Genomic DNA, 26,838 nt, shown 5'->3' with positions numbered 1-26,838 from the left:
ATTGCAAGACGCCATATTGTCTCAACTAATAGGACACCAAGTTGAAGGCGCAGTTTACAGGATAGCTTCACACGCTTGGTGTCCTCTAACAGATAGACCCAAATGTGACATATAAAATACTGCTTTTGAGGTAGAACAAACAGTGGGTCTGCATGTTGTCATTTGTCACGTTTACAACAAGATGGCATTTCATTTGACATGTATTGAACGTCCAATGTTGCATTTCATGCGACTTCAGTTCCGACGTGTCAGTACCTGCTCTGAGAAGATTTTATGTATTTAAATGGAAAGTGATACCCAACAAGGCAATGAGCAAGAACCTGCGCATATACACAGTCTATACCTGGTAAGTAGGAATGACATGATACTTGATGTTACCTTATTGTTTTATCAAAGACGGATTGATATTAATGTGTAAAAAGTAAATTGTTAGAGGGCGAATCAAAAATACTCTCTCACTTTAAGCTGCAGCACTTTTCACGTGTATTTACATAACCAAATTTAGACGTAACATGGACAATTTCCCATGCCAAACCTCGGAGTCACCCTCTCACCCCCAACTCTCTCTCTCTCTCTCTCTCTCTCTCTCTCTCTCTCATACACACATACGTATACTCAACATTCAGCAGTTCGAGACAGAGCATGAGTTCACTGTTCGATATAAGATACAGATTTGTCTGCTAATGAATAACACATTGAAAGCCTTTTGATTTCAAATTCATAAATTATAATTTAATACCAAGAACAAATTTACAGCAGAATGCTTGTTTACAATAAGCTAACACAAACAACAAACAAGAATTGTTTTCAACTATAAACTTCCACACACACACTCACGTATATCACTTGCAATTAATAATAATCAATAATAATAAAAAAGTATCTATACGTTATCAATACCCTGCAGTAATATATTTTATATATTTATATAAAAACGTGGGTCAGTTTAAACTGTTCATAATTACAATCATGTATCATTCACTGGTCCATATGTGACAGAGAACAGCCCAAAATAACTGTTCAATCAACTACACAATATGATCCCTTTTTATCCAATCACAACATGGTGTCTTGTGTGTTGAAAAAAAGCCTCAAAACAAGGACGAAATTGCAAGCTTTCACACATACACACACAAGGCATCTGTTACAGACCGAAAAGGAGCAGAACACCAAGTCAAAATAACCACCCCTTTCCAAACCAGCTCACCCTGTTAAGTGTCAACCTATCGTCGAACATGTTTTTTTCACCTTTTTTTTGTCTTTTTAAATACAAGGGCTAGTGTACTGAATGCACAGATTATATCTATACAGTCAAAAACATTTACATTTATATATATATATCAAAGGTAAAATAGGTTAGCGACCTGTGGCCATGCATTCACAGTCTAAATACATGAAAAAGAAAGGAAGAAAAAAAAAAAACATTTGTCTTAATATGTATGTACATTACAAACAGAACTTTCAGTGCTACTAGCTAAGTCTGTCACTCATTTGAAGACATTTGTATTACCGAAAAAAAAAATTGGCAACCACAGTTTTATTCTTAATCACATATACGTTGTATAAAGGAAAAGTCCTTGAAATGAATTGACCTATATTTACAAGAATACTGCCTCTACTTGTGTTTTTTTTTTTTTTTTTTTTTTTCCCTCAAGTGAAATGAACAATTTTAAGACTAACTTTGTAGATTCTAAGCGTGTTCCCCATGGTGTATAGACTTCAGTAACCGTTAATAACACATTTGCGCTGTACAGGCACTTTAATGCTTTAAGTGTTGAGGGACATTTATAGGGACGTCTTATTAATACTGCTGCTTTATCATTAAAAGAATGATGACCCATCATTTCCCCCACGTTCAAAATACAGTTTACTGTGGCAAAACACTTGAGCGAGAATTCGCATGGGCGCAACTTAAGGTGGGTTCCGGTAATACATCTGAAAATATTAAGTGGGGGTCTCCTTAACTGTAAAAACACGTTGTTCTACTATTTGCATTACAACCTGACGACCATTCCCGAACCCAAATATGTAAAAAAAAAAAAAAAAAAAAAAAAAAAACCGAGGCAGGTCGTAACTCTCAACCAAATACGATGAGAATTTGCAAATACTTTTGTGGCGCATATAACTAACTGATAGCTTTTGCAGAGTGTAGAGGAGTATTGCTCCTGCATCCATTTTGGAGGATAATGATTTATGGTGCGTCTATATCAGTTAGAAGAATAGTGTAAGACACTGGAACGTTACTGCTCTGGCATTTTGTGTAGCCTTTGTAAATTTGAGTTGATCATGAAAATAATCCCTACTCTTGTTCATTAAGGGACATCAATGGAGTAAGTGCGCTTGCAGCATTAAGCATAGCCTATATTGCTGTGGATTTAGTTTTAATTCTCGAATTCTCGAAGAACGTCTTTACATTACTGAACTGTTTTAGAAGTCATGGTTATTAAAAAAAAACAGAACAAAACAACAACAACAACAACAACAACAACAACAACTGCATACTACAGAATCACATAGGCCGGTTTGGAACCAGAAAGGAGGAACAAAAATTACAAAAACAGCTATAGATACATGGACACAGGACAATAAAGCAATTTGGAAAAAAAAATAACTTTTTTTCTTCTCTGCTTAATCTTTCCAAATTGTCGCTTAAATGCACTTTATAGTTTTGATGTCCCAGAAACGATTATACAAAACCTTGAATTATTTTTCTCTTGCCTTTTTCCCTTTTGTATTAATTTTAGTGGGTTATTTATTGATTTCTTCATTTTTGCAATTATTAAAAAAAAACAAAAAACAAAAAAAACAACAACAAACAAAAAAAAAACATTAGAACATACTGTTCAGAATGACACTGGGAGCAATCTCTGGATTTCGAGGCTTCACTGAATGTCTCAATTTTAAAATTCACAGTCATTGTATGAAAGTCTTTCTTCGTGAAAGTAAACTCGTGTAACAGCCGTTTCCTTCTACAAAAGAAGCGCTAACTATTGTAGTCACAGCCCCTTTGATCATTCCTTCTGCCTACTGAATCGACATGTAAGGCCAGTTAAAACTGCTCCCCGACAGCAACATATCCCTGATGAGGGTTTCAATTGGGGTTTTACCTACCAATCGGACGAAAAATAATTGCTCTATGACCGAAGACGAGACTGTACGGAGAGAGGGCAAGCGCAGTAACAACTTCCCAAATCGAGTTGGCTGGTTGGGATACTGGCTCCGAACGTACTCCTCCAGAGCGCACTGGGACTTCTCTTGCAAACTTTCCACATGGGCCACATCTGACAGGCCACAAGCATCTATAAGGAATGGAGAGATAATCAAATGTTTATTACATCAACTGTACACCTGGACCATCCATTTACAAAACGACAAGGCACACTACAGTAACACATACTATTTCATTGAACATTGCTATTACGTCAGTAAATACACACTGTACATCACAATATCCTTATAGCATGTAGCCTAACTAACGTAATGCACAAAACATCGCTTTCTGAAAACCATAAGCTTCATACGAGTTAACTTTAGCTTTTACGTTCAAATTCATACGAGATACATAAATCGTTTATACGCTGCAGTTCTGCTGGTACGTATTTTATAAAAGCGAGCTAACGGAGTAAACATTCCAGCGTATGCGTTGTTCTAAACCTTTTGAATAGTGATCCAAGTTATCCCCATATAAAGGACAATTTAGCAGCATGTGGGCCATACTATTATGGCAAAAAGATAAACATAAGGGCAATATATCTATATATATATATATATATATATATATATATATATATATATATATATATATATATATAAAGTATATATATGTATCGATTATTATTATATATTATTATTATTATTATTATTATTATTATTAAATATTTATAGAACCAACAGACCCTTTAATCCTTAACTTTTAAACCATATTAAAAGCCGTTTTTTGAAGATCGACAGCAGACTCAAAGAGCAAAATATCCACAAGAGGTGGTATAAGACTTTAAATCAATAAAGTGATTGCAAAATGCTGCCCTACATGACATGAACTTTTAAAGGTGTAATGTTAACAACCGTCCCATTAATATGTCTTCTTTAAAGTTTTGATTCATTTATATGTTATTGTTGTAGGAATCATTATCTGTGAAGGAAGCAAAACAGAATATCTGCATTCTGGGGCAATCTTTCTTGTGCAACTGGTAGGCTTTTTCAGTCATACATTTCCAAGAGAATATATTCCCCATGAAGTTTTAAATCTGTAAAACTTTTTCGCTTTAGCTCTGTGATACACAAATAAAGAAAGGAAGTCAGGGTCATGACCCAGATCTGGAACGAGTCCAGCATGTGTCTTGGATCCCTAGATCCTCCTAACAAAACAAGGAAGGACTGTGAGCTTTTAACAACGCACAAAAATGTCTTGTCGCCCGCCACAAAAAAATAAAAATTAAACAAAACTAGCCACTAGTGTTTATCGCAACGTGAATATATCTATTAATTTAAACTATCGGCTCCAGCGTAAAGCTGGGCTGTGATATGTGTAAACGGAGCATTAGGCCTTTCTTCCCTTTCCTACACAGCCTCACCCCCCTCCCCTCGAGCATGACATCCTTAATATCTGTCATTGCAAATAAATACAAATAATTAATTGCCCTTCAAGATCTTATTATGTTTATGTATTGTGAAACTACAACAAAATATGAATAAAACTACAGTTTTGAGTTTGTAAGTCGATAGCGATCATTTTATCACATTATTAATATTTACAATATTATTATATAAAAAAAATCTAGACTACGTAGCTAATAGGCGCTATATGGAAACTTATTTTTCCATTATTTTTGAATGCGTATAAATAATGTTTTTTTTTTTTTTTTTTTTAATGTATTGTTGGCTTTCACAAAATATGAATTGCATCACCATTTAATTCTTAAAGGAGCTTAAGTGTTAAAATAAATTGCTAAGCGTTAAATATAATTGCTATAGGCTATTACATTACTGACGATACGTCGGAGAGTTTAAAAAATATTAGTCAGAAGAAATAATTTTCCTAGTTTTACTTATTCATTTAAATTATTATTAGAGAGCACTTACGTGGCTATTATGACGTGTGTGTTTTAATAACGTTTACAGATAAATATGCTAAAACTAGCACACATACCGTTTTCTAGATTTTATTTAACTAATCCACGTTTCTTTACTGTACAAACACACTGAAATATAAACTAGACGTTTAGAAAATAAAAACTTACCTGAAGTGAATAAAACGATGGCCTTTAAACAGCTGTATTCAGCAGAGTCAACGTGCAAAGCTTTGAGCTTTTCTACTTGTTCTTGGAAGATCCTAATGTGGTCCATAAAGGCGACCACTCTGTCCGCAGACATGGGGGAGGCATGGAGCCCAGCCGCCGCCAGAAGTGGAGCCACATGGAGCGGCATGGAGCATTGAGCAGCGTTGAGCACAAACAACTCACTCCAGGTCAACCTCAAAAGGGCAACCTGGTCGGTAATTTGGAGGTCTGGGAAGAAGGGAATATTCCTGGCCCACTCTACCGCACTAAACAGCATCCTGGCTGCCAGTTCACAAATGTTCTCGATGCCCATGATGTTGTTGGGCTGCATGCATTGACTGCCATACCGAGAAGTTGGGTAGGGCTCCGCTCGTAGCAGTAGAGAGATATATCCGGATAAGTAGGAATGGCAGTGCAGTGGGTCCCCATTTGTCAAGGCGAACTGACCATGGTGTGGCTGTGTGGGTGGCATCCGTCCCCTTTGCACTGCTGCAGTAAAAAGAGAAACTGTAGATATTGATGCTTGAATTCTACAACAACAAAACATAGCTTGACCTTGTTCCTGCTTCACTTGGTGTGTTGTTACCATACAAATTGTTTAGAGAACTACACCAATTGCATTAATGCAATCAATTATTATCCCACTTGACACGTGCAGAACTTTTAAACTATTAATGTGGCCTCCATGATTCTACTGTTAAATGAAATAAAAATAAAAATAAACTAGGTTCACGATATGCTCACAATAATGCTCTGCAACGTGCACTGCATACACACAAAATAATTATAGTAAAATCCAATGTTTTATTAACAGAAAAATAGATATTGGCAAATGTTTACATTTTAGTGTACTTGTCAAATAATTTGTGTTTACGTTTCACAGCAGACAACATGAGTCCAGTGAATACATGCACAAAGAAAAACATGAATGCTAACCCTTAACCTATTTAGCTAGCGACAGAGTCAGTTCTGCTGTCTATTGAGAATCTGCGAGCAAAATGAATGTCTGGCGGAACGTTTATTTAAATAAATGCTATCAAAAGCGCAGCAGTGATTATTATTTACTTTTATATCGGAGAGGAGCAATGTAGATTGCGGTCGATCTGGAGACCATAGCCTAGTGTGTGTGTGTGTGTGTGTGTGATTTTGACGCTGCCTCTCCATACTCCCTCGCCATAACCGCACGGCATATCTGCAGTGATATTATTAAAAATCAACACGAACGCCCCTGTTTTCGTCGCCGAATAAAAGTGGTGATCTATTTAGCGTTGCGAACATGTAAAATGCGAAATAGTCGCTTGAGAGAGGGTGTTCATTATTCGAGCATTACGGGCGCCGTGATAACGCTCAGACTCGAGCGCTATAGGCGGTTCCTTCGCGTGCTGTGGTCGGGCAGACCGAGAGAGAAGAGTCGGGCATAAAATACAGGGGGACGTAGCATGCATGGTTTTATCAGACTAAATACAAAAGACAAAGACAGCAGTAAAACAACAAAAATCCCAATACCTTCCCGTCTCATGCCAACTTTGAGGCATTTTTTGAGGCGGCAGTACTGACACTGATTGCGATGGTGCTGGTCAATGGGACAATTCCTGTTGGCACGGCATGTGTAAGTGAGGTTCCTTCGTACGCTCCGTTTGAAAAAGCTTTTACACCCCTCGCAAGTGAACTGGCCGTAGTGTTTGCCGCTGGATTTGTCCCCGCAAACCACGCACTCTATGTGCTGTGGTTGCTGCTTTTCCGACTGATTCTGCGTCGTCTGGTTCGTCGGGGTGGACTGTGTGTTGTTGTTCGGGGGTCCTTGAACGGGTGTCTGAGGGGTTGGAGGGGCAACCTGAGAGGCCGTCAGACCCAGCTGGCCTGGTTGAGGGGTTGGAAGGGATAGTCCTCCTTGGGCTTGCGATGAGAGGGTGCCCTGGGTCTCGGCCACATCGTCCTGGGAGCCTCTCCACACTACCATTGCCATATCTATCAGTCAACGTTTAAAAAACTTTTTGTTCCCCGTTTTTGGTTTCGGAATGCTTTGTTTCAAAAAATAATAACGCAGCACGGTGCCTTTATCACTTAGGAAGGTAAAATAAATAATTCAGGATCGGCACGGTGGGTTAGAGTCTGAATGTCCGTTCAAAGTTGCGCACCGACGACAAACAGTAGTCTATTTCTTGACTGAAAAAGCGTTACCTGGCATGTGGCTAAAACTGAAGCAAAGACAAGCCGAATAGCAGCCTTGCTCTTAGAGGCCAAGTCCAGGGGCACTTGCAGTCATCCATCCAGTAAACCCATCAAGGAAAAAATGGGAAATAAACACGACGGAAGAAGATATGAACAGAGCAGGACAGAGAACTTCGCGTGTGTAGCGATGTTCGGACGCGCAGAAACACGCAGCTTTCAAAGATAGCCTACTTGCGACACGCGAGAAGTTCCAGCGTAAAGTCTTGAAGAAAACCAACAACTGGCAAAAAAATATTGCCGCTTCTTCCTTTTCTTCAGATGAGGTAGCGCTTGCAGCCGCGCGCAGTTGCAGCCTGTGCTCGAGTCAAATATGAAGTCAACTCTCCGGCAAGCAGGACTGATAATAAAACAAAAAGATCACAACCTATAGAACCTCCTTCATGCGCGTAAAAATAATAAGAGAGCGAACAGAGAATCAAAGTGATCAAATATGTTAAAAAGGGGGAGGTTAGGAAGTGACTGCGATTTGTAGGCGCTGGGCTGGCAGAATGCTTTCTCTCTGATCAGCTCACTGAGCTCTCTATATAGTGAACTTTGACACGACTGCTGCAACTTAGCACACGTTACCATGGAGATGAGTTGCCATATATGGAAAGTGACTGTGTTTGACTGGTCAGAGCTCACGGACCTCCCCCTGAACCCTATTGGCTAGTCGGCACTTGTGCTACTTGGTTCTTTGCCAAAGCCAGGAAAAAGGGTCGAGGAGCCGCTTGGTCCTAAAGAGAGTAGAACACAGTTCGATGGAAAAATGATCGCAATACATGTGTTCATTATTTTTATGCATTTGAAATAAAATCCACTATTGCCATATCTTTTAAAGCCGCTTTCCACGCTTCGTACGTCCGGGGCTTCTCAGAAATCAATATTACGCAAATATATAGCTATACATGTTATAAATTTTGTTTTGTTTTTAAATAATGTGACCACAAAAATATCTCCGTGATAAGGATATGTCTGTTATTTAGATTTTGAATTTTCCAATGTGTGTTACATGCATTGCATACCTTTTTGTTACATTTATATAAACTGGCTGCAACGTATATGATTTGGTCTCTTTCATTAATCCATTTATCCGCATTAACGCCTCGTTATAAATCATGAAACTGCGTATCATTTATCAAGTCAATAATGCACTGACAAATACATTTTAAACAGAGACCGTTCACGAGGCAACATGCAATTTACGCGAGAGGCTATTGTTGTAAAGTTTGAGTAGCCTGCTTACACTGTTATATGTCAAATATGTATGCGGAACTCTACTTTGTCAGCAATAATGAAAACATCCTATTAAATTGATTAAAAAAAAAACCCCAAAACAAATCAACGAGTCAGAATGTGTGCAAGCTATATGTGAATATTTGGGTACAGTTGTTTAATTTTAGCAGAACATGAATATATTACATACGTTGCATCTGATTTTATATAGCTACCAATCAAATAAATGATTTTAAAAAATACCTATTATATTGGGGTTTTGCGTATAGGTCTTAAATTTAAGTCGAATGACTTTACCCTTTACCCTAAAAAAAAAAAAAAAAAAAAAGATATCTAATGATTACTGATGTTTATACCGTTGTCTACACAATTTACAGTCTTAGGAAATCAGCACCAATTGTCACATATGCTGTTGTGTAGCCGATAGCCTATGTTCTTTCGTTGTAATCATGAATACTAGCAATAAAGTAATGAATATTAGTTTATAATTTTTTTTTTCTTTTGAAAACTTGTCATTATAATACATTGTGATTTTTCATTATGTAGCTATATCGAAGGCCAAACGGGCCTCAGTACAGATTTATTTTTATTTTTTAATGCAGAGATACTGCATTCAGCGTGTTCTCTTATAACAAAAGATAATTTTAGGGTTTTAGGGCCTTGGTATGCTACAGATATATTATTCAGTGAAGTTAATAAAATATCACACAACTTCCTCGAATGGATCAGTGTTTTGTTTTAAAGAGAAAAAAAAAATCAACAAAACATCTAAAAATCATGCAAACATAATATGAATGATGCTCATTGAGAAAGCAGAAGCCCAGAAGTCTTATGTTAATTGCCATGGATGTTCGCTGGAAGCCCCGGGGTGGTCAAATGTGGTGTCTCCCTTTTCGCTCCTCGGGTTATAAGTCAGAGCAATTTTTTTTTTTAAGCTCGCTTGTTGAAGTCTACGTTCTGTATCACCAGGGGTTGTCGGAGTTGGGTCCACTGAAAAACGTACAGTGCTAAATCACAGCATATGCTGCCTCGGAGGAAAAACGCTGAAGACTGGACGTACAACAGTATATGGGCGCCCCCTAGCGTTTGGATTATTTCTGCCTGATATCGCTCTTTAAGGTGGAAGAGCCATCTTAAATGGAAACTACATCGGTCGCTCGCCTCTCACATACACCAAAGTAACATGCGCCTATTTTAATCTGATTAATGCTTTTGAGATTTCCTTCTAATTGACTTGGACGTTGCAGAGGTGCGCTTGCAGGTCTCTTCCACACATTTTCTCCACAGTGTTGTTCACGCACGGGAGTATTGCAGCGTTTCGGTTTATTTTGGCCAGTTTATTGAAACGATCAAAAGTGAGCACCGTACCTCATCTCTGACCATTCAAAAGCCTGTATGTGAACAAGACAGCCCGACAGCAATGCCGCAGAAGTAAAATATAGCGTACCGATGCAAAGCGGATTTTACCCCAAGATCGAGGTAAGTGTTAATATTTTAACACTTTAACTTGCGAAGACACGGATGTTCCGTAGGCTATTTGTTTGTTTCTTTTTTAAAGCAAGAATACGACTATTAAAGGCGCACAGAGAGACATGCATGCAATACACCAACATCACTTCTTAAATATCAGCAAAATTATTGACAGACCAAAAAGAAAGAAAGAAAGAAAATAAATAAATAAATAAAATAGTGTTCATGATGCGATGATTGTATAATGAATGGACAAAGTGTTCTGCTCAAGGATGCGTTTGCTAGATTCCTTTTTAAATAATTTTAATCAAAATTGCGAATGAATTCACAACACAAAAAACAATAAGGTTCACTTAAACATACATATTCCAAATAATATGTACATGCTAAGTGAGGTTTGATTCTCAACAATCATAGCCCAGACATACCAAATGCATATGATGTTGATTCGTCTTCCCCGTGATGCATCGTCTCCTATATGAAAAATATACTTAGTCTTCTCTTTCTGTGCGAATTAACCCTCTGTTTAGAAGTGGAACCAACGTGTCCTTTTCCACTGACGGATTTATACACAAAAATGCGGCTCTCTGTTTATTTGAATGATTACTAAAACTTTAGGGAGGGAAAAAAGACAAACCGACAAGCAAAATCAGTCAAACTTTTCTGCGACGCTTAAATCACATGTTAATATTTAGTGAATATCCTAATAGAAGGACAGTCGTGTTGATAACTTTGAAGAGAGATTTTTGGTTTTTGTTTTGATAAAAAAGAAAAAAATGACAGAAGATGCTCCTGTGCGTCTTTTTCTTTTCCACAGAAGGTAAAAAGCCTCCTCAGTGCAGCTGCTTTGTGTGGGCTGTGTGATTGGGGGAGGGAGGGGTGAAGTCAGGAGAGACACCTGTCTGTTTATGTGCAAACTAGTAACAGTGATATGCCTTTGTCGCTTTTTCAATGGTTAAGTCCAAAGTGAGGGCTTTATTAGATCAATGAATTAAGATAATTGAAGCAATAAACTTTACCGTGCAAATATAGTTTTAATATGTCATTAAGTTCATGAACAGACACAATCATAAATGTACAAGAATGGACATAAGAACATCCCATCAATAAGGGTATGATATTTAAGCTTACTCAGAATAAAACAAAGCTAACAGCACTTCAGGAAACACTAGCTACTGTATGCAGTCGTCAGACGTCTATAGCCTAAGCTACTGCATTCACTAGTGACGTCAAAATGCCGTATAGCCTAACAGACAATTATAGCTGAAGTGAAGTAATTTAGCCAATGCCTGATAGGTTTTAAGAGTTGTATTCGCAGGGCGCTTTAATCGACTGTTTTGGTCTGCCCAGCTATAGCTATAAAGAGAGTCAAGTTTCAGGACTAAGTAAATAAATATAAATAAACTGAACGGAATGTCATGCATATTCAACCATTCAATAGGCATTCAAGCAATAAATACATAGGCTAAATAAATAAACAAACGCCTGTATTGATATCCTTTTTTTTTCTAACCCCATTTCCAACGTAAAGTCCTAAAGACATATTATAGTATTATATTATATATAGTCTAGTCTTAATACAAAGGCCTCAAATGTGACTCCTTACACAGGTAGGCTATAGCTGATTACAGGACGTACATTTCATTAAAATTCCAAAAACAAAGTTTTATTCATTAGGTTATTTTTGCCTCCTCTAAAAGATCACAAAATAAAAGCAAACGCCTCTAGCAACCCAATAGAAATGAATCACTTTGCACTTAAAATAGCCTGTAATCGGTGGTTGTGCTGAAGGAACTTTGGACGGAAAGCCGTTTTCAAGCAACTTGATGTTGATCAGTAAAGTGCAAGCAAAGTCGTCCTGGTACATTTATCATTGTAAAATGCACTTCACAAGAAAGAGTCCTCACACACAGAGCTCAGCAAGCGTCCACACACACAATAGCGCTCCCCCATCGGGAGCTCCATCGATTAGGACGAGAACTACACTAAATATTTACTGATCACACACAAATAGCAGGATCTTTAACGATTTTCCATGGCTGGGACGGGAAGAAAGGGGTAAATCACTTTATTATTGTTTGTAAAGTAAAGTACGCACGCTGGGACACGAGTAAGATGTGACTCCTGTAAGAGGAGTTATACGCGAATAAATCGATAGACATTGAATAAGCAAAGCCAAATATCCAAACCGCAGCAAATCTCAGTCATCACCCGACTACATATAAAACTAGACTATAAACCTTAAAAGAAACAGCTAAACTTTGACTAATATATCAATTTTAATATCGAACATAATATACATATAGGCTATCTAGCTATATATGTTTTTTTTTCCCCCACTGTACTTTCCCCCCAGCTTTTATGAACATTCACAGTGCACTTATTTTGCTCATATGAAGTCGTGGACATGACCGTAATTCTCAAAAGCTTTGCGAGCGCAGGTGTCTATTGCGCTTTGATGGGTTGGAAGAGGAAAGTTCACCCTAATCTTATCGCTGCCTCCACCGTATCCTTCAAGCAAGAGATAGAGGGAATCTGACCCTCGGGTCACTGAGATCCCAGCCTGATTAACCCTTACGGACCCAGTACGGAGCAAAGGTTAACCAGGCTAATAAACATGAGGAGACTGATTAGGGCGAATCTTAAGTCAGAGGCACATACATATAATTAGATTTTTTAAATATCAAATTATTACTGAAAAATGTAACAAAAATGTATAATCGCATTTCACAGAATCTAGATTATTAGGCAATATATGTAGCTAATTGGATGCATCATGCTAATGAAGGGCTGACGTATTTGGGCTTCAAGATGATATTAGCCTACATAAGCCGTAACACTGTTATAATCCAGTTTTAACTATTATTATTGTTAGGCTATTATTATTATTGCAATTATCGCTGCTGAATGCTTATTATTTATGTTGGGTTGATCAGACCTGTGGTTTTCATTCCTGGTCCTGGGAAGCCACAGCACAGCACATTTTGTCTCTTTTATTTGAAGGATGGAAAACCACTGGAACAGACGGTGTGGTTTAAAACGTGTCCAAACGAGCAAGTAATAGACCTGTCAGATGGTGTGGTTGCAATCTATATATCTGTTGTTACGGTGAAGCATTTTCTGATATTTCGCAGTAATTAGCATTTACAATTCTCTTGGCCAATACTGCAATAAATTTGCGTTCACAAATAAGCCGTTTTTATTTATACTACTAGATTTAAAGGAAGCATTATTAATTTATTTTCAGACTAATCACTCTTAAACATACTATGTGTGCACATATCTGCATTTCTTGCTTTGAAATTTGTAATAATATTTTAAATAGCCTATTAGTATCTTAAATATGATTATAAACAACAATATTTGTAATGCTTTTGAACATTTTATTTTAATTATATAAACTATTTAAGTATAGGCAACATCAGTTGGAAGCTTATTTAACCAGCCTCACAAAGTCACAAAAAAAAAAAAAAAAAAAAAAAAAAAAAAAAAAAAACTAACATATCAACTTGCTGGCAGTCTAAAATGTGCATGACAGATAACATTAAATGTTTTCATAAACGACATATATTTCTAATAGGTGGATGTTGTCTGAACTTTCACTTAAGCAAATACAGATTACTCCTAATGGCACTATAATTTATTGCTCAGTTACACCTGTACATATAATTGTACTACTAAAAAGGAAGAAAGACACTTCAGCATGTTTAAAATCTGATTATTCTCAATAATACATTAATCCAACATAACAGAAAACTTTTGAAGTATTTTCTCACGCAATCCTGCCGTTTTTATTGTTTGTCATTTAAATAGATCTAAAAAACTCCCCTTGACATATTCTTCCAACTCATTGAAGAAAATCTCATATCGGTTACGGGCAAATTGAATAGGATTATGGTTTTATTCTCTACAGAAGCCTGGCTCTGTGCCCAAATATGGTATAATTTGTTCAGCATTACCTTCAGTCTTAAAACAACACCATTGCCCTGGGAATTCAGAAGACTTACTGCTTCTTCACAGGACAAGAAGTTCTCGCTATGTATTTCACACTTTAAGACAAGAATATGGACCAACTGTTGCCCCAGTCCATGAAAAAAAGATCTCATGAAAGTAGCCTACACCCATATAGCTTATACTTCAAAAGGTAACTGTGTGGGAAGTCTTTCAATGTCCTTTTCTTATTTCTTATAGCGTAGGAATAAAACCAGACTGCACTGAGACTGAAGGGATACTCATGACCTGTTACACAAAGTGCTGTAGTAGAATTAACTGTACTACAGAATCAAACATATAGCAGAAATATAAAGGAGGTATAATGTAAAGCATCATACTGAACTAGTAAAGGCTCAACTAAATACACTTTTGGTGCAAATTTTTTTTAAAAACTACTTCTGTCATTAATCTGATATGATTCACCCGCAGTATGTGGTAAGGGATTATGCAAATTGTTTGCCATATGCAGTCAGTTTAGAACAGGCAGCATATGATTATGAATGAAGATTTTGAAGTGATTATTTCTATTTGTATTCTGCAGTTTGGTTGTATGCCTGTATGGCAATGTGACATTAGCAAATATTTAGTTCATACTTTTTGTCGGTTCCTACTATGCATATACAGTCTTTGTTTACAAACTAGGACTATATCAAGATTAAGGCATTAATGGAAGGCTCACAGGTTCAGAGGGGATGCTGTAATATATAATGGCAATAAAAAAATAAAAAAATAAACCCAAAAAACATTAATATCATGTTTAAATTAAAAAAAAAAAATGATGCAAGTGTATGTACAAGTCTCTCTGTGTGTGACTGATTCATTCAATTGGTGCAGGTTACCCTCTCCCTGTATATTTCTGTTTGCCCTAAGGGCTAATCTAAGAAGCCAGCAGAATCATGATAGATCACAGAGTTCGATTCTCCAATGATGAATCACAGTGTCAATTTAAACAGCAAAAGCTTAATTTGTTTAAATAATCTCTTCTTAGACTGAATGGCAAACTTCCATTTTCCACTTCACATAAAAGTCAAAAACCTTGTGTATAACAAAAAAGCGTGATGCAAATAATATGGACTTGCATGCATGTTATTAGTATTGTTTATTTATTTTCACATGTAGTCAAAATAGTTCCTTTGTTACACTTATCATCCCTTCACATACCCTAAATAAAAACAAATAAAATAATAGACAATATAGGTGTAAGAATAAAAGTGTTTTACTGTAATACAAAATAATCAGTAAAAATTTAGTTGCTATTGACAACTTGAAATATGATCAACTGTCCAAAACTATAGGTAGAATACGACATTCTGGCAGACTAGCTGTGCATTGTCTCAGACCTCTGCAGGACTGTGACGAGGGCAGAGGACATGGCCACTGTGGGAACCGAAGAATGCAGAGTGGTGACGTTGACATCAACACCAAATGCATGATGGGAGGAGGATCTTGTGACAAAGCAGGGAAGGTAGGTCTTAATGTATGCTTTTGAACCACTGGAGCAACTAACCTGTAATAGATTCTTTTATAGGCAAAAGGATCATTGGCTCAACTGACAATGAACTGCTTGAAATCAACAATGTACGTATTGTAATTCTACATATACTGTTATGATGCATGATTAATAATGCAACTGAATAAGAAGTAGCACTGCATTTCAAGACAAGAAAATCTTTTCTTGATGACAATAGATATGTTTTATTACCAACTGTACAATAATTTCTGCCAAAAGCACAAGTAAATAAACATGGGTCCTGTATGCATGTTGTTTGTTATTATTAAATATCTATCTATCTATCTATCTATCTATCTATCTATCTATCTATCTATCTATCTATCTATCTATCTATCTATCTATCTATCTATGATTAATCATCATAGTTATTTTTATGGGCAATTATGTAAAAAGCATGTCTTCAGCTACGAGGCATTTGTCATCATGCTTTTCTTATGAAGTCTACAGCATTCCAATTTTAAATATAAAACATTTGTGAAAAATATGAATTTGAAAATAACTAAATGTTAGTTGTAGTACAGCTCTAAATCTTCATTTAATATGGAGCTGTAACTGACATTTTTATTGCAAAAAAATTACCATTCAAGTTTCCATTTCTTTAGCTGTTATGAACAACTCTAGATAGATATTATTTTCCACATATACTCTTCTGCATTTACTATACTAGTCTGGATTTAATCACTGGCCACTAGACTAAACCCAAGTTATTAGGGAATATAAATGTTTTCAAAAGTAATCAAAGAGCCAAAGCAGAAGAAAAGAGATGAGAAAGACAGAAGGAGGGAGAGAGAGAGATTCAGAGTGTGTACTTGCTGTCTGTAATTGAAAGCAGCTTGTTTTCTAATGTGGACTACTGAGACGTGGGTAAAGGTTTTAGGTTTGCATTTGTACTTGTACCTTACATGATTCAAAATATATTATGAGAAGTGTTTTGAGATATTATGAGAAGTACCTTTAGATGAAAGGTGGTTAAAACAAATGTTCAGGGAAAATTGTATTTAGCCTAACGTCTTGATGAAAGTCTGTGGGAGTAACCTATTTAGGGACACCTAACTTTATTTGATCCTTTACCAAAATGGAGTCTTACAGTTTAATTATTTGTCTTTTGGAGTAAATAATGTGTGCAATAGCACATCTGAAACAAAACGGCTGAATTGCAAATGCTACTTTTACAGTAATAGATAAGACTTAAAAAAAAAAAAAAAAAAAAAACTGTTTGCAAGAATAATGTCACTGACATCACAGATGACCTTGTGACTCACCTGATCCAGATCATGCCAATAATTTAGATAATTAAAAAATAATAATTTAACACTGATCAGTATTCACAGTTTTTAACATAGGGCCATAAATTAGAATTTTGAATTCAACTAACAAATTAAGTTATTTGCATACACAAACAAATAATACTATTTATTTAAAATAGCTTATACCAAGAAAATGATAATTAATCTATACTAAATACACACCTAAAATTTTTTTTTGTAAATAATTAAATATATATATATTTTTTTTATATATATTTAGATTATGGGAGTACTTTTTAAAAGAAAGTATTTTTTCAGTCATTCTACTTCAGAATTTCACATTTAATTCAATGTGTACTTGCTGTAATTATTAGTGAAATTTACTCACAATTTCAGAGTTCAAAAAATTGTTTCTAAACCATTTTTTTTCAGTGCATTAAACACTAAGTAAATGAAAATCTGGCTACTTAATCGGAAATCCTTCACCAAAATATACAGGCAATACACATACATTCAAATATATTAAATGCAAGGGAGACAGCAAACAGAACTAGTGCAAAAAAATGAACCAAACCACACACACTGGCAGCGGTAAGGCAGAGAACACTCAGCACAAGATTTAATGAGTGCTGAGTTGTTGTGGTATTTGCAACGCGGCCAAAAAAGCTCAGCTATGTTCAGGAAGCATGTGAAGTGTCTGCAGTGAAAAAACGTTGTCAAACAAGATTTGGGATCAATTACCCAGACAGAGAGTGTAATGTTTATGTGAGCCCCCTGAAAGAAGCGGTGTCCGCGTAAACTTCAGCTGCAGGCCCTGAAGTGCTCATGTAACTGGCTCTTGAAGTTTTCTCTGAGGACGTTTGTTTTGTCAACTCCATTAAGGGCTGTTTGGTCCCAACAACATAGTACTACTCTGCTTCCTCTTGCCCTAAAGAAAGAGGTTTAAAATACAGGACACCATTGATATAGCTGACAAAAAATAACATAAGTTCTCAGATGATAGTTCTCAGGTTTAATGACTGAAGTAAGATTATTAAGTTATTTTGTTTTTTTGTCTTTAAGGCAAAATAAGGCTAACTTAATGTGATGGCTAATTATTAAATACTATCTTACAAAGTACAGTTGTAGTTCCTCCTGGCAGAGGACCAAATTTAACACTTTACTATCAGTTTTTTTTTAATTCTGTGCAGTGGTTAGGGTTTCAACATGACCAAACTTGATCTAATGTCGCTATAGGGAGGGTGATGTTTTATGTAACATTCAATAACCTATTAAAAATCAGGTGTTTTTCAGATGTCCTTTTAGATATTCTTAACACATAAGTGCTAAATAATATAAACCACAGTCCTTTGATCGTTTAAAAGGTCCAGGTATGTGTGTACACGTCTTTTAAAGCCACAATTCATGTTGTTTAATGAATGGTAAGTAGCGCCTGAAGCAAGTGGAGAAGTGCAAAATACATAACAATATAAATAAATATATCAGTCAGATTTCTGTATCCTCTCAAAACACAGCCAGATGTTCCTACCTTTTGAATTTTTTATATATTGAGGCTTCTTTGTAAAGAGACACCTTTCAACACATTTTCACCTATTGCACCATTTGAGGGAAGTCTTCCCAACAGAACTTCAGAAAGAAAAGTCAGAGAGCTGTGGCCTCACTACGAGTCTCTGCCCATATGGTAAGTTGCAAACAAAAGCATCTGCATTCCATTCAGCAGGAGTAAGAGGTGTGAATGTCAGAGAGACAGGGCACTGGGTCAACGCTTACAACATGTCAAGGAAGCACTGTTGTATTACTGCATGGTTCAAATACTACACTGTAGAATGTGAGGGAAAAAGAAACCTGTTTTTCACAGCTTGAAAACAAACTAAGCACCCTGCTTTTGTTCTGCAAATGTGTTTGACAGAAAGCATTATACTATTTATCCAGTCGTAATGTAACCCAAAGTTTCACAATAGTTATGCCTGTAGCATTTTATGTATAAACACACAAGAAAATCAAGCATGATTTCCACATTATACAATGCACTATGTCAGTCCATAGACAGCGATAGTGAGTGGTAAATCTTTACAAGGATAAATGATAGCTCTCCAGGCAACAGTTGAACGTTGTAGCACATAATGTAATATATTTTGCTTTGGTTTCAGAAAATTAAATCTGTGGTTCACCTCAAAGGGCCTCGCAGTGTGGACTTCCTATACCAAGAGCAACTTTTATGGTTCCATGGGATTCCTACGTCTTCTAAATGCCTCAATATACAACGGGACTACAGCATATAAAACATTTTTGGATACTACTTTAACAAAATGGCAGACAGAATTTAGGGGTGCATTTGAAATATATACTAAATAATAAAAATATATTGTACAGTAAAGCTGCATGATTTGAGGGACAAAATGAAATAGCAATTTTTCTTATAAAAGTTGTGATTGGAAACTAATAATTTGTTGGGCTGCAAAATTTTACAAAAACTGTGTAATTACAAATACAAAGAATATTTAAAAACAAAATATACAATTACAATATAACTGTACTGGAATATTTCACTGTAAAATATATAAAAAAAGAGTAAATAAAATAATAATAATAATAATAATAATAATAATAAAAATAATAATAACTGCAATCTGGTCGCTTTGAGATGCTGCAAACACTAGCAGATAATGAGCTGCTCATGTGTACGAACAGTGCCATTCTTCACTCTAAAAACATTCAGCTGATATTTATTTAATTAAATTGCAGACTTTGTGATTTGATAAGTGCACTAAGGAATATCGCATTTTAATTGTGCAGCCCTGCTGTGTAGTATAGGGGTGCACGATAAATATCGGCCGATAATTAATGCGCATCTGTTACTGACAAGTTCATTATCAGCGTGGACTTGCGCAGCTTGTCAGTTAACAACGGCTCTGTGTAGTAACAGCTGCTCTTTGTGAAATCATGCACCTGATGGAATTTACCGCTGATTACAGAACCGGCTTTACTGATGAGATGCGCATTAATTATCGGCCGATATTTATTATGCACCCCTAGTGTAGTATGTACTATAAAATATAGCATTTTCAGATTAAAGGTACTCCAAAAAATTGAGAAAAATATTACAAAATATATACAAATAAACAATTACATACCGTGCATACCCATATACCCAATGATTCTTGTATCTTAAAGGAATAGTTCCATATTCCATATTATGGATGTAAATGGGGACCAGATACTGTTTGGTTACACACATTCTACAAAATACCTTCTTTTATGTTCAACAAAATAACCTCATAGAGGTTTGGAACAACTTGAGGGTGAGTAAATGATGACAAAACTTTCATTTTAGGGTGAACTATTCCTTTACAACTGGATAACAGCTGAAGTGCACAATTTCTTGCTTACTTTTAGTTGTCTCTGCATATTAATTTGGATAAAGAGAAAATATTTTAACTCTTGGGGGGCCTCTAATTAGCCTCTTATTTTTGTGCTGTTTTAATATGCAATTCCACTCACTATGAAATGTGCACATGAGCAATAAGTAAAAAATTCAAATAATACAAATTGCCTTGGATGAATTCATTTGACAGTTGCTGATCATTTCAAGAAGTTTAACGTTATGAGACAACAAAGATTGCAATGGCCAAAAGAGTTAATTTCCCTATTTAGAATGTTGTATGTCAAACGAGAGCCACAAGAAGAGCACACGGCTGCAGGAATATTAAGTGAGTTTGAAGGAATTGAATCTCCTCTTGAACACCAGTAAAACGGCTACAGAACTGTCACATCAAAGACTCCAACAGATCTAACCCCACAAACAAGGTCCAAGCTTAGCAGATGACTCAAAAAAGGACCTATTGCACTGTCTAGCAACATCCCAAAATACGACGTGACCTTAATCTGTGCGGTGCAGCTAGCGCACTGAATCAGCTGGACCATTACATCAAAGTCACCAAAGCTCATTAGACTGGAATGATCAGTTTAGACATTGCAGTCTGACCCAAAACACTCACTGATCGGCGGCACTCATTACTGCTCTTGGAAGTCCTAACACATCAGGTCATGCACCGGCTAATCTCTCCCTCAGCATGCCTGACGCTCCTATCTGGATCTGTGGACACCAGGGGACGCATGAAGAGGGCCAGATTACATACCTTTTGTGTAAATTGTACAGACACAAAACATTATAATCCCTTACGCAATTTATGTCTGAAGCTTTTCCTGTTTCATTCTTTTTTGAGAGTATTGGATAAATGAGTATAGGGTGTCCGCTTGGCCCAGGTCAGTCTAGACTTTTCTTTATGAATGAAACATAAGCAGAGGAAACACTGCTGACATGGGTGCGGCTGTTACGCCATGTTTGAAAACCAGGTTTCTCTCCCTTTTTTCTTTTTTTTTTCTCTTTCCCATGTCAAGCGTCATGCTACCGAAGTGTTCAGATTCATACCATTCCTATATAACCATGTCAGACGATTCCTGAACTTGCCAACCCCACTAACTAAACATAAGCCCTGACTTGAATTACAGGCAGGGTTGATACCAATGAAATTTTACTCTACATAATGAACACCTGGGAAGTCAGCAATCTCTCCAAAGGTAAATAGTGAAATGACCTTATTAGCTGGGTGTGTTTGCATTTTACATGAATAAGGTCTGTTTGTACTACGTCAGCTTCCTCTAATAATGAACTCAGGTGTCAGCGACTAATATAATCTACTTGTGAAGTATACAAGTTAAATCCAAGTTAGTTTTGCTATTGTATGCATGGCTAACATTCAAGTACCATTATATTTTAATATCATGCAGTCAGACTCACACTTGTATATCAAAAACCAAAAATAATTAATAGAATACAGCTTATACAGCACGTCTCATTGAATAAACATGCAGACTCACACTAAAAAATTTGATAAAACAAGAGGCTGGTCCTAGCATATCTACAACACTATGTAACATTGGGCATTGACCTGCAAATGGAAAACATTGCATTGCATTCCATCACAGTGACTCTCTCACATGTAATTACTTCCACATTAGATCCCTCTCTCACTCCCTTTCATGAAAGCAGATCCCCTCTGACATCTCCAGGAATACAGCCATGTGTTAGCAATGCACTTATGTTACACTCACATTGCCACATAATTCCGCTTCACTGCACATCTCTTCAAAACAATTGCACGCTGTACTGTCCCTTCCTTATGCCTGCGGAATCGATTTGAGGCGCAGAAGCTAAAGCTTCCACTGATGATCATTTCTCATCTTTCCTCTGTTTATAGGGGCCTGGAGGGTTCAGCGAAAAGTGAGGTGGCTACATTACAACTATTAATGAGGTAACAACAATTAGACCAAGAAGATGTTTCGTAGTTAGATTGAGGATGCGTTCCATTGAAATAAAATTAAAGTTAACGGTTCATGCAAGTGTATTGTTCTGCCGATGGAGGCGTTTTTTCAATTGTCAATTAAAACAAACCAAAAAACAAACCAAAATAGATTATACAGCACGAAACAGACAGCACAAACCGTGTTGTCTGATTCCAGAAACAATGACTCCTATGAGACAGCTCTTTTTAGTGAATCAATAGCATACAGCACAACTAGTTTGATTCCCGAATGAATGACTCGTAAGAGATGGCTCTTTTTAGTGAATCAAAACCATACAACGCAGCTAGTGTAGTCTGATGACTAAAGAAAAGACTTTTATGAGCTGGCTTTTTTATTGAATCAAAGCATACAGCGCAGAGTCTTATTCCTGAACAAATAACTTTAATGAAGACAGTTCATTTAAAGTAAATTAAAAGTATACAGCACATTATGTATTTTGTCAGTAATAATTGATAAATATTGATTAATCAAATATGTTACCCCCCACACACAGCTTTATTAGTACTGTTTTATAATGTACAGTGGCCTACATTATTAAAACCATTTATTGAATTGCCTTTATGTAGCCTCTAAAAAAGACTATTTAAAATATAAAAATATATTATTTTATATATTATTATTTTTTTTAAATATATTATTATTATTTTAATATATTATCATTTATAAATTATAAAATATATTATTTAAAATATATTATAATTAAGCAATGAAATTGCCAGTGTTTATTATTTATTATTATTTTTTAATTAATTAATTATTTATTATTATTATTGTTATTATTATATATTTTTTTGTAAATCTATATCATTGAGTAACCAAAGGACCCCAACTGGGACATGAAATTGTTATAAATTTAGTCTGCGCTTGACTGCATTTGAGCTTAAATGCTGCTTTTGATAAACTGTGGTTTTATTTGAGGCAAAGGCTTAGTGAAACAAGCATAAGTTACAGGCAGCAGTTCATTATTTAGGCCAAAGTCAAACTAAATAAGGCTCTCGTACACTTTGGATTGCTCCAAATGCAAACAAGTGGAGACAGGTGTGAAGAGGCATGAACCCCCCACCCCAAAAACAAAAAAAACAAACAATACCTGATAAAAATCATGTTGCCATATAAAAACAGATCATAACTTTTAATGTCTCCCTGCCTTGCATGAGAAAGCAGAAAAAACTGAGGTAGGTGAGACTCCTGCTGTGGGCAGGTACAGTGCCAAGACTACAAGCTCGCTTTACCATTATTTCTATGAGGCATATAAAAGTTCTTTATCACTTTTTCATGCTGGCAACAAGCTTGCTAAGCTCACTCTTGTACCTTCATCACATATGAGAGCCTGCTTTGTTTCTCGCGTCACCTCGCTTTGCATCGTTTCTGCGGTTCTGAGCTCGCCAGGGGTCTGGGTTTGTGGTGTTATACAAGACAATGCTTTGTGTACACCATAACGCCTCCTCCTGTTAGACTCAAGGTGAAAATAACAGAACAAGCAGTCAGCCCATTATTATAATATCAGTTTACATATCCAGGGCACAAAACATTGAGGGCCATTTCATCAAGCTAATTGCCTGTGTGTAAGAGGGAGCAAACTTTTTTCTCTATCTCTCAGTTATAAAGCTTTTTTTCTTAATCACAAATAGAGCCCTTGTATCCCAGAGGGACTTGCATTCTAATTTACAATTGAACCACAGAGCAAAGCTATCAATCTTTTCCAGACAGTTTTTCGTCTCCCCCATCCTCGTTTTTTTTTTTTTTCTTCCCCACTATATAACTGTTGAAATTGTTAATGGATCAAGAAACAGGACGGCATAGCTGGGTTTTTCCACAGAGCCACTCTCAGCAATGCCATGTTTGACAGAGGCAAACCACAAGAGTCAAGGCCTTGGCACTGTTAGCTATGAGCAAAGGCCAAACACTCTGGCCTTCATAAGCTCCTGGCAGCAAAAAGCCCTCGAGTGAAGGACCTCTGGAGCTTAAGAGATCATTCTCTGAACTTACATATCATGCAGACTAACATTTTCTCCAGATAGGGCAAGCGGTGGTAGTTAGCAACTGTGAGTCCGTGTTTAAGTTTCATTTATTCAGCGTTGGCTTGTGCACCGCAAAAAGGGTCACTTGTAGCCTTTCAAAGCCTTGGACATGACTGGCTGATCTCTCAATCACTAACACTCATATCAAAGCCTGGGAGAGAGTGAAAAGAGGGACTGGCCTGATCCCACATTCCTCCATGCTAAGTGTCACCCACTCAGAGACACACCCTGTACCTCCCCCTTCCCTGTAATGATGAGTCTTGTCGTTAATGAGTTAATGCGAAAACTCTCAATGTCATCGGCAAAGATAAGAAGGAAGAAAGCCGTGCTTTGTACGCATAATGACAGACTCCCTGACTGCCCCCAAGATGTCACGGGTCAGCCATGTTAAGAATGTGTGCGCCCAATCATCTACTGATCCTTATCTGGCTGTCCTGCAGCTAACCAAGACATGGGCCCGATCAGGGGCGCTGATGAATGAACAATGGGGCCCGTGGATTGTTCTGCCATCCACATGACAGCTTCTATAACAACACATGATGACATAACCAATCAATATATCAATTATCCAACAACTTATTGGGCCAGATGCATGAAAACACACATTATGAAACATATTTGGTGCTAGGCTTGTGGGAACTACATCTAGAGCTTGAAAAGAAAAGGGAAAGGAGGAGCGTGACCTTACAGTGAACTGTATGAACTGTTGTTACTTTTGTTACCCGCCATCATCAGGTCACTGTTGCTGTTGGTATTCAGAAGTATGCAGACTGCAGGCGCACAGCTCAGGCATTCTGAAACTATTGTTATGGTTGGATGTGCCTTGCAATAAAATCAATTATAATAAACAAAAATGCACATGCTTTTGAATGCTGCAGCTTTACAAATGTTGTAAGCACTTTTAATGAATATGTTTGTTTTAATTTAAGAAAAAAATAAGCATCATTTCAGAAATATGCTCTGATCAAGCTTATTAATAATATAAAACGTTTGATTATTTACACAAAATCCATGTGAAAAAGACAAAATGCGGATGCAATTCTCTCTAATTTTAGTAATTCTATTGATCAGGTTGTATTGTTTCAGACTAAAACACAATAACTAATTACACACAATTTATTAGATGCATTGATAATACTCACTGGTGTTTGTATTGTTGCTCTCCCACCAAAATGATGTCACTTCCTGGAACATGATGTCAGTAAAGGGCTGGATTTTGTTAAAGGGATATTACAAAAGAATGGATGGAAAACAGTGGAGACATGGGTCAAAACATATAAATGTATTATCTTTCAAAACTATATTCCAAAGAAACATATGTTTGTTTTATTTAAAAGGTCAAATAATGCAAAAAAAATAAAAAATAAATAATAAATAATAAAAAATAAATAAATAATAATAATTATAATAATAATAATCTAGCCGGAATGCTTGTGAATAAACTGCCAGTCTTTCCTTTTAGACATAGAAGAAATTACTACAAACTAATACTGAAAGTTAGTAAATATAATAATTTAATATGTCATCCAGTATATTAAAACATGTAATGGAAAGTTGAAAATGTACTTCATGCAGTACATATGAAAATGTAATATATTAAAACCAAAATAAATATATTAAAACAAATTCAAATGCACTAGCCTATTTTTCAAATGAGGGAAATCTAGAAAGATGAAGAGAAAAAAAAGCAAAACAGAAAAGGCTAAATAAAAATAAAAGCATTGACATTTTTCATCATGTCACCCAATAGAAATGCACTTGCATGATGTCACTACTTAGGGGCGGAGCAATGTGTCAAGGGTGAGACAACAATTTCTGTTTATGTGCATCTTAACATAATGACTAGATCATGAATATTTCACATTTTACCATAAAGGGAGTTTGACTAACTAAATGATGTTCTGCTTATGGTGACAAATTATGGCTTTGCGTGGCATAAAGCACACAACCTGAAAAGGTTAAGGGGATGAATTCCAGCTGTCAGTGACATCATAAAACCTGACAAATTGTATTATAACAGTCAGTGAAATCCATACCACCGAGGTGTTCTTTTTCTGCAGTCCCCAGCGCAGTCTTGTCTCAGATTCAGGTCTCTGGCTCAGCCTGCCAGCTTAGACAATAGGGGCCCTGCCAAGTCCAGTGGCATTTTGTCTGGTTCTACATTATCTGAAATCAAACGCTCTATTCTGCTCCCACCACTACACATGGAACAATCAGCGCTGATGTGGGAATGCCTGTAATTCACACAATAGGACGTTGACATTTATACCCAGCAGAGGAAAAAAAAAGGAATTATAAAAGACTGGAGTCCATTTGTGCATGGCACACAAGACAGAGGGGTGGAGGAGATAATGACACTTTAATACAGGACTGTTAGTAAAGGTAGCTCTTCATAATGGGAGGTGGAGAGTCATTCACAACGGACACCTGTTTGCCAAGCAACTCAGTGTGTGGACAAATAGAGGACTAGACGTAGTGGGACTAATAGATTATATGCACGC

At 36.4% G+C, this 26,838-nt stretch overlaps 1 protein-coding gene and 1 long non-coding RNA gene across 5 annotated transcripts; one reads left to right on the top strand and one right to left on the bottom strand.

Annotated features, from left to right (window-relative positions):
- Window positions 1–1,648: 1,648 nt before the first annotated feature.
- On the bottom strand, window positions 1,649–25,506 carry LOC109110062 (COUP transcription factor 2). Of its 4 annotated transcripts, none has more exons than XM_042743982.1 (3): window positions 25,480–25,506; window positions 5,241–5,768; window positions 1,649–3,299 (listed from the first exon to the last, which is right to left on the bottom strand). In XM_042743982.1, exons 2-3 carry the CDS (start codon window positions 5,749–5,751, stop codon window positions 3,025–3,027), a joined length of 786 nt encoding a protein of 261 aa, XP_042599916.1. In that variant the 5' UTR covers window positions 5,752–5,768; window positions 25,480–25,506; the 3' UTR covers window positions 1,649–3,024. The 4 variants fall into 4 exon arrangements, with proteins under 4 accessions (XP_042599916.1, XP_042599917.1, XP_042599914.1 ...); XM_042743983.1 differs by lacking the exon at window positions 25,480–25,506 and adding an exon at window positions 10,625–10,955; XM_042743980.1 differs by lacking the exon at window positions 25,480–25,506 and adding an exon at window positions 6,786–8,030 and having other exon boundaries at window positions 5,241–5,786.
- LOC109110066 lies at window positions 9,677–15,945 on the top strand. The gene is made up of 2 exons (XR_006157093.1): window positions 9,677–10,205; window positions 15,528–15,945. It is a non-coding gene; the product is annotated as an uncharacterized LOC109110066 (long non-coding RNA).
- Window positions 25,507–26,838: the final 1,332 nt, after the last annotated feature.

This window comes from Cyprinus carpio, chromosome B18 (assembly GCF_018340385.1).
Source record: "Cyprinus carpio isolate SPL01 chromosome B18, ASM1834038v1, whole genome shotgun sequence".
Classification (NCBI taxonomy): domain Eukaryota; kingdom Metazoa; phylum Chordata; class Actinopteri; order Cypriniformes; family Cyprinidae; genus Cyprinus; species Cyprinus carpio.
The sequence above is the reverse complement of the archived record's forward strand: the minus strand, read 5'-3'. Positions and strand labels throughout refer to the sequence as shown.

Coding starts and splice junctions, on each gene's coding strand:
- LOC109110062 (XM_042743980.1), bottom strand. CDS start 7,245: ATGGCAATGGTAGTGTGGAGAGGCTCCCAGGACGATGTGGCCGAGACC. Junction 5,787..6,785: donor AGTTGGCATGAGACGGGAAG/GTATTGGGATTT, acceptor CAATATCTACAG/TTTCTCTTTTTACTGCAGCA. Junction 3,300..5,240: donor CATCGTTTTATTCACTTCAG/GTAAGTTTTTAT, acceptor CATTCCTTATAG/ATGCTTGTGGCCTGTCAGAT.